Consider the following 8,678-nt stretch of genomic DNA (forward strand, 5'->3'; position numbering starts at 1 on the left):
GCCTGAGGCAGGATTGCCTGAGCACCACAATGAGTTACAGGCAGCTTGGGCTCTATCATGAGATCCTTTTTCAGAAACAAACAAAAATCCCTCAATTTTTAATGTGAGCATATAGCTTTGGGAAGAAACCAAATTAAATTGTGTGTTGTGTAATAGGGCAACTTCAAAAGGAAGTCACAAACTTCTTTAGATCCCCAAAGATGACACCTCAAGACCAGCACCCAGCAAAGCTCAGTGCTCTAGCCCTTCCCAACCCTCAACCAGCCACCCTTCAGCCCAGCATTGACTATTTAGAAAGGACCAATACACTCACTCTTCCAATTGAGCTTTATAATTTATTATTCCTGCATTAATGGTCTAGTACCACAAGATAGCTATTTCTCACAGTACACTTCCACAGGCTATCAGTTCCACCACCCTTCAATGCACAAATGAAGCCATCAAGCTACCCGGCAGTGACGTTGGCACAGGTTGCTGCTTTTTAAGGAAACAAGAGCTTATCCCTGGCGCCAGGCCAGAAGTGATGATTCAGCCAGCCCCCTCTTTCCCTGGCAGGGAGGAGCAGCAAGCAAACAATCCATGACTAAGGTTTTGTGCAATCAGGGCTGACAGCTGGAAGTGTGGTCTCAGTAGTAGTGTTCCTTCCTTTCTGACCCTATCTGGGTTCCTGCTGTCACTTTCCCAAATATAGTGGCCAGATGCTGATGTGAAGCCAAAAGCTGGTAGCAAGACCCGCAGAGAACTCTGAACTCCCCTACAATGTTCTTGCCCTGGCCCCCACCTCATCTGCTGGCAGAGCCAAACAAGAGTCCTGCCTGGGCCGTAGCTGCTCAGAAATCAGGCACTGGCCTGAACAGAGCACTTTCACTCACATCACGAGGATGCACACAAAGCACCTAGACACCCAAGAGGTATCACAATCCCAATTTAGAGAGGGGAAAACTGGCTCAACAGGAAGTCACAGGCTTTCCCAATGTCTCAGCACTATGTGACAGTAATAATGAGGCTTTGTCAGAGCCCTTGCTTAGTAACACAGTCCCCTAAAGTTACTCTTAGGATAGGACATCTAAGAAAGTAAGAGACAGGGAACACATGTCTTCTTTAAGGGCCTTTCTTAATTAACTCTTTAAATTACTATTATCCTGAACATATCTGTGGAAGAAGAGAGGTGGCAACAGCAACTGAACACCCTGCCAGAATGGAAGTAGGAGCTCCAGGACGCTGACTGCACCAGAGTAGCAAGCAGTGACCCCAGAAGACTTGGCTCAGGGAGCCAGTGACAACCTTGGACAGTCCTGTGGCACTTTCCCTATACCTGCTGGGCACTAGACAAAGTCTGCCTAGTGTCATTAGCGAACCCACAGGAATTGGGGGAAAAGCATCCCTTAGACATAGACGGTAGTGCTGTGAAGCAGCATGGGCTCGGGTGAGTCCTCTGACCCTGTCTACCAGACACTGCCTTCCCTGTCTGTCCAGGGAGGACCTCTCCTGGCTCTCCCACTTGCTGCACCTTCCTCTCACTCCCTTCCTTCCTGGGCCTCCCTTATTTCTCCACTGGTGCTCTGGGCCAGCTCATCAGGCCAGTACTGGTCCTCCATGTACTGCTCCATGTCGGTGCTGCTGTCGGAGCCCCTGTCCTCAGGAAGGGCCTTGGCATTGTTGGCCTCTTGTTGTTCCCACTGCACTTCCACCAGCTGGTAGAGCTCCATGGCTGTCATGGCATCTTCCACAGATGAGTGTCCCTGATGACCCACCTAAGGACAGGAGCAAAAAAAAAAAAAAAAAAACCCAAATGGTAAAATGGGCCTGACCATCAACCCAGAAGCAAAGATAGCCTCCAAGGGTCAAGAGCACATATCCCAGAATAGAGGCTGTTATGATTTAGAAACAAAATATATCCCAAAGGCTCCTCTGTTGTGGGCTTGTTCCCCAGCTGACAGTGCTATTTTGAGAGGTACTAGAAACTATGAGGTGGGACTCGGCTTAAGGAATCAGATTACCAGAAAACGACCTTGGGAGTATACCGTCTCTACTACTTTCTGTTTACTATTCACTGTGGGGTATATAGCCTCACATGCTCCCACCACGATGTTCTGCCTTAGCACATGGACTCTACTAAACCATGAACCAAAATAATCTTCTCTTTATGTTGAGGCTGGAGTGAATGCACAATGGTTAAGAGCACTGGCTGTTCTTCTGCAGGACCCAGACTCAATGCTTATCACTACATGGCATCTCACAACTGTCTGTAACTCCAGTCCCAGAGGACCTGATGCCCTCTTCTGCCCCCAAAGATATGCCATACATGTTGTGCATAGACATACATGCAGGCCAAACACCCACACACATTTAAAACAAAATTTCCTGCTCTAGAAGTTAAGAGTCACAGGCCTCTTGATCTGAGTGTGAGTCAGAACACATTCTACGGAGATTCAGGATATAGCCAGGAGTTGGGTGGGCAAAGACCTACAGAGATGAGTCTAGAAGAATTTGACTATCACTAGGGAATTCACACAGGAAAGGAGGTGGCTACACCAGTGCTGCCTGTATGCAAGCAACAGTCCACAGTCCTATCCAGAGTTCAGCAGCATTGACAGTCAGATGAGCCCTGGCACCAAGAGATTCTGCACCGCATACCTGAATTTTCTTGTGCAGCAGGTGCAGGGCCAGGTCCTTCAGAGAGACCCGAGCTCGGGTGTGGAAGCTGGGCTGGCTGAGCAGGTTTGGGACGTAAGTGGTATCCCGGGTCTGGCTCCGGGGATGAACATACTTGAGGGCCTGGAAGTCATTGTGCAGTGCATGCCCCACCACCACCTTGCCCTTCAAGAGCTTTAGGATCTGTGAGGAGAGAGGAAGCAGGAAGGCCCCACTGTCACGAAGGAAGACAAACCTGAGCATCCTTAGCACTGGTGCGTGAAGCACTCTACAGGGAGGCAGCAGTGGGGAAGGGGAGAGTCTATGAGTCCCAGTTGACCATGATGCCCCAAGTTTGAATACAAACCCATCTTAGCACCTGCCAAAGGGATACTGTCTCAGCATTCCAGGAAACAGTTGTGAGGGTAAAGGAAGCTATGGATGTAAGCCATGCCTTCAAATTGGGAGATTCAAGCAGCTTTGCACTAGCAAAGGCAATTCTTGGCTGCAAGACCTTCTCACCCACTCAGATCTCAGCTCCTCAACCTTCCTTGGAAGACCTCCCATTATCCTCATCTACCTAGGAGGCCTTGGTCCTTCTTTGAAGCTATCTACACTTTCTAGGTATGGATTTAGCTTTTATACGTCTTACACACATTTAGCTCTTGGGATGATCTAGTCTCCCCTCCCACACAGTAAGCTCCTTTGACTTGACCAGTGATGCTCACCCAGAGCACAGCATTTACTGATTTGCTTGTGTTTGATGGGCCGGTCCTTTACAGGCTCACTATGCAGTGCAGGCTAGAACTAACATCAATCCTCCTACCTCAGCCTCCCAGCCAACCGATCTTCTGATCAATAAAGACCTGTTGAATGAAATCAACAGAACCATGTATGGTGCTGTTAGAAACACAGTTAAGTAGAAGCCCTTGTTAGACTCAGTGACACAGTTCCTTGCTCCTGAGTCCACTGACTCTTCCTTCCTACCCTCTAAACATGCTAGGCAACTCTATTTGGACATATCCTGTTCCTCCCTGCCCAGCACCTTCCCCATGCTCAGAGAAACAGGGCTAAAGGACTGCCAACTCCTGGTCATTAGCTGTTGGCCTTCTACAGCCTGTCCCTACTAGCATGGGACCAAGTTTTTGTGGCAGATGAGTAAGATGCATTTAGACTTTTGATTGGGGTCACCCCCAGTCTCATACTCCACCTGCCATCAAGTGGGGAGAAATCAAACCTAGACTTAAGCCCAAGTGAGCCTGCTCCAGGGATCACTGCCAACCACAAACACGGATGGGAGGGATCAGAGTTGGGAGGGCTCACACAGATTACCTTCCTACCGCTTCTATTCATGATCAAGTCTTTCCAAAGCAATGCTTAGGGCATCATGGAATGTGTCTTACTTAGGGTTTCTATTGATGTGATAAAACATCCCTAGTATATTAGTGGGATCCCAAGTACTGATCATTTTTCCAAGCACTGAAAAACCATAAAGAGATGGGCTAAAACAACAACCCTTGAATGTGACAGGACTGTAGGCAAATTTTATAGACTCCAAACATTTTGTAAGTTGTTGTACCTTTACCTTTCACATCACCTTCCTACCAGCAGCCCCCTGCCTAACAGCCTGGCAGCCCTTTAAAGGCAGCAACTGGATTTATATTAACCCATACTCTGGGAAAGGAACTACAAATTTGGTGACGTGAAGTAACTTCTCAAGGCCACACACTCCCCAGGTGATTTAAACCAGGGCTTCTCTCCCCAACCTGTCATTCAGGCCATTCAAGACCCCAGAGTCCTCACCTCTTTCTGGGCCACCTGGAAGGGGATGGCCTTGAGCATGTGTTGGCGGGTAATGCCACTCCAGCGGGTGCGGTAGTCCACAATGGGCATCTCAGGCCGGATGTACTTGTCGTAGAGAACATCGCCATTGTAACTTACTACAGAGCAGCGGGCCAGCTCGCTCACCCGCCCACGAGGACCTGTACCCACCATCTCACAGTCAATGGCTACACATTTGCTGGGCCCAGGCCTTTGGGCTTCTCTGGTGACAGGCCTTTTGCTGCATGGGCCACCACCGCCAGGCGTGGCTTTGGAACGCTGTCTTCTGCTGCCTGAAGCCTGTGTGTCTGCTGGTGTCTGTGATGGGGAGGACAGAGGGCAGGATTCTGGCCCTGGTGCCATATTCCCCTGCAGCAAGGCTTTGCGGGCCATGAACCGCTGGTGCTGCCGGCTTCTCCTCTTGTGTCTTTTCCGAACCACATCCTTGGTATTCAGGCTGGTGAGGGATGGACACTGAGTAGACTCAGGGACTTCTCCCAGCACCATGCCAGGCAGCTCACAGCTAGGGACAAGGGAAGCCCGGGAGGCTATCTTCCAACGGGACAGAGTGCTGGAGAGAGATCACATAGGAAGAGGGCTTGGAGGAGGATGCCAGGCCACACTGCTGCTCATCCGGTGGTATATGCAGCTCAAAGCACCTGACTGAAACTCAGATACCTTTACTAAAAACTGCATCAGAACACCACACATACCATACATGCCTTCTGCAAGCGTTACACGGAATCATTCTACCTCCCCACTGACACCACAAAGTATCACTGCCCTTATTTATTTTGAAATTACTCCTGGTGTGGTTTTTTTGTTTTGTTTTTTAGATTTATTTATTATGTATACAGTGTTTTGCTTTCACATATGCCTGCATGACAGAAGAGGGCACCAGATCTCATTATAGCTGATTGTGAGCCACCATGTGGTTGCTGGGAATTGAATTCAGGGCCTCTGGAAGAGCAGCCAGTGCTCTTAACCTCTGAGCCCATCACACTTATTTTACAGAGAAGAAATGAGGTCCGCAAGCTGAGTGACTTGGTTAAAGGCTGATAGGAATCCAGAGTCCATGCTCTGAAGTCAAGCTCACCTCTAAAAGTGGTAGCTTACAAGACTGCTGGGAGTATGAATACAGGGAAGCAAAGGTTTCAGAAACAGATTCCAGCTGAACATCATCACCGAAAATCCCTAAAGCTGAAATCTGCAGTGCAAGGTTTAACCTAGGTCTCTATAAATCACTGTGCTCCCATGTCTGACATACACATACCTCACACATAGTAAGGCTCAATAACTAGTCTCTGCTCCTTTCCTCCAGCAAGGCGATTCTCTTTCGGACACTGGGCAGCCAGCTATCCTTAGGCCAGAGCTGCCTCCATCTGGACTCACTGCTCTTCCCAAAATATACCCCTCCATCGCCTGCAGACCCAGCGGCAACTCTGTATCAGCAAATGCTGTTCTGGAACCCCTGCATCTCCCCAATGTTGCAAAGAGATTCTCTGGGGGTCCCAACTGTACCAGATGCTGGGCAGCTACTAAGATGGAACCCGGGCTGGGAAGCTTGGTTTGACCAGAGACACATAAATGCAGCACATGGTGTGCCAAGAGCTGGCCAGAGGTACGAGGAGGCCAAACAGACTCGGCCTGCAGGTGATTCCTAGAAGTCACTTCCATGTAAATGGAGAACAGTAACCCTTCAGAGAAGAGGGAGTGGGCAGTGGGAGACTCAGGAGCCACCTGAAGTCACCAGGTTACACCATAAAGTATAACAGGGATGACAGCTGGGGAGGCTGCTGCTTCCTTTTTACCACTTCATCTTCTGCCACTGACTTTCGAGGTCCTTCCACAAGCCACTCTTATCCTAGGCGAGTGTCCTCACCCTGATGTCTGTTGGTCAAGTGAGGGAGACCTGAGACACCCAGGTGGGCCAGTAAAATGTAGACCAGCAGCCCTAATCCAGGACATCAACTGTGTCTATTTGGGAGCAAAGAAATTCACCCTGTGAACTACAATACATTGGATTTTACACTCCTCCTCAGTCAACAGCTCAGTCTCAGACTGCCTCGAGTCAGCAAGCTGCAGAGCCGGACCATGTCTGCTGTCCCTCTCTTTGGGCAGACTCCTTTCAGAAGCTCAAGCCGGGCCTCCCAGTGACCGGCCCTGGGGTACTATAGAGCTCAATATTCTTGGAACCCCAGAGCAATGGGACTAACAGGAAGGGGACCTAGGACCCTGAGCAGGCACCCAAACAGGAAGAAACACTGAGTTAAGGAAGGCCTGGCAATAGAGGGGATGCTGCAGCATTTCAGACGGATTTCCCAGGTAGCCCAGGGAGGAAAAGGGTGCTCAGAAAAGGGAAGCAACAGGCACAAAGCTAAGAGCGGGGAGAAAGGACCAAGATTTTGGTGCAGTCTGTAAACAGCTAGGTAGCAGGAGGTACGGAGACAGGTGGAGTGGGGAATGGTGAGAGACTGCAAGCAAGCGACAGAGGATTGCGCTCAGTGACACAGGGGAGAGAGAGACTGGAAGGTTTTAGGGGAACATCACAGCTACTTCATTGGAGAAGGTTAGAGTAGGAGCCTGGGCAGTAGTAGCACAGGAGTAGGTAGCAAAGCCAGAGGGCAAGTCCTGTGTTTGCTGATGCCAGCACCTGCATGAGGAATATTGCCCCACTTAGCCAGGAGGAGACTCCATGACCCCTGCTGACTCACCTGCTCTCAGCAAGCTCAACCGGTCTCCAAATAGTACTCCCTCTTTTAAACAGAGGTTGTCAGCAACTTCTTCATATCCACAAACCACATCTTGGAACTGACAAATTCAGAATCTCAATTTGCCCTAGCCCAGCAATGGGAGAAAAACTGGCCCAGAAGACCTGTGCTGGTCCTGCTGACCACTGACTTTCCATGCTGGCAGGGTTTGAAAGAAGCTAATATTAGGTTCCCTTGAGGAAATGTCTCTAGTCTTGTATCTGAAGAGATAAAAGCAGTCATTTCCTATAGTCCCTGGCCCTGTGGACATGCCAGAACCAACAATTACCAAGGGAAACCACTGGATGGAACTCAATTTAGCTGCAGAGAAGTATTCAGAGGACACAGGCCTTTCAGCAAGGGCACACACAAATTTTTCTCGTCTTAAGTCTGGTCAGTATGATAGGCACTCGGCTTTCAGCTGAGGGTCCCTGACCCAAGAGGGCTCCCGATGAGAAGGCGCCCAAGAAACTGCAAAGCCAGAGACGTCAGTGGCCTAAGGGCCGTCTGCCTACCGGCAGACCAGGTCTCTATCAGAAGGCCGGTTTACCATCCTGTTCTAGCACGAAATAACCAGATGACCTCGGGAAGGCACTGTCGTCCCTCAACTATTAAGCGCGGGCTTTGACCAGGTAGCCCTAGGGAGAAGGCAAAGTTTAGGGACAAGACCCGAGACCCACCCTCAAGTCACGATTCTGATAATCATCCCAGTTAGGGAAAGCCTGGCGCAATAAGGCTCTCGGTGCTACCCAAAAGCTTACCAGACCAAAAGGGGTGGAAGAGGGGGAGTACGCTCTCCCCACTGGTTGTGGCGTCCGGTAGGCGATCCTCGCAGTCGCCGCCCCCCTCAGGCCCACAGCCCCCGAGAGCGGCCAGGACCGTGTGAGGCAGCACGCCGGTCTGACTGCACACCGCCCGGCCCGCCCCGCCCGCCGCCCCGCCCCGAGAGCGGCGGACACCTGGCATAGAGACCGGCGGCTCGGGACTCCCCGGCCGACCCCCAGCTCACCTAAAAACCCGGCCGCGTTTTCCCGGCCTACACGTGGAATCCTTGCCCGCCGCAGCGGCAGCTTGCCCGGACAAGCCCGGCTTCGGCTGCCTGTCTATTGGTTCGCTGGGCCGCAGCGCCCGCCTAAGGCCTTTGCTGATTGGTCTTCCTCGAGTAGGTGTGGCAGCCCAGAAGGGGAGGGACTACCTACGGGGCGTGGCTTGTGCGCGGAAAGGGCAGTGTTTGGAGGTTAGTAAGAGGTGCAATGACACTTAGCTCTTCAGTCCCAGACGCTAGTGAAGGCCTACGGTTTCTGATCTGATGCCCAATGAACTTCAACTTTCAAAGATCGGTTGACACACTTAGCACACCCACATCTGCCTAAGGGGGACTGCAGCCCCTCCCGCCTCTGGGTTTTGGAAATCTGGTGAAATATTAACAGTGAACCAGGGGTGTGTTGGCGCACGCCTTTAATCCCAGCACTT

The 8,678-nt window shown here is 50.8% G+C and overlaps 1 protein-coding gene across 2 annotated transcripts; it reads right to left on the reverse strand.

The window, feature by feature from the left end:
* Positions 1–315: 315 nt before the first annotated feature.
* On the reverse strand, positions 316–8,313 carry Aen (apoptosis enhancing nuclease). 2 transcript variants are annotated; one of them, XM_027408178.2, is made up of 4 exons: positions 8,215–8,313; positions 4,438–5,026; positions 2,638–2,838; positions 316–1,754 (listed from the first exon to the last, which is right to left on the reverse strand). In XM_027408178.2, exons 2-4 carry the CDS (start codon positions 4,960–4,962, stop codon positions 1,518–1,520), a joined length of 963 nt encoding a protein of 320 aa, XP_027263979.1. In that variant the 5' UTR covers positions 4,963–5,026; positions 8,215–8,313; the 3' UTR covers positions 316–1,517. The 2 variants fall into 2 exon arrangements, with proteins under 2 accessions (XP_027263979.1, XP_027263980.1); XM_027408179.2 differs by lacking the exon at positions 8,215–8,313 and adding an exon at positions 7,967–8,116.
* Between the last annotated feature and the right edge of the window lie 365 nt (positions 8,314–8,678).

Source organism: Cricetulus griseus, chromosome 3 (genome assembly GCF_003668045.3).
Source record: "Cricetulus griseus strain 17A/GY chromosome 3, alternate assembly CriGri-PICRH-1.0, whole genome shotgun sequence".
NCBI classification, from domain to species: Eukaryota; Metazoa; Chordata; class Mammalia; order Rodentia; family Cricetidae; genus Cricetulus; species Cricetulus griseus.

Coding starts and splice junctions, on each gene's coding strand:
- Aen (XM_027408178.2), bottom strand. CDS start 4,962: ATGGTGCTGGGAGAAGTCCCTGAGTCTACTCAGTGTCCATCCCTCACC. Junction 2,839..4,437: donor TCCAGGTGGCCCAGAAAGAG/GTGAGGACTCTG, acceptor CTCTCCTCACAG/ATCCTAAAGCTCTTGAAGGG. Junction 1,755..2,637: donor TGCTGCACAAGAAAATTCAG/GTATGCGGTGCA, acceptor TCCTGTCCTTAG/GTGGGTCATCAGGGACACTC.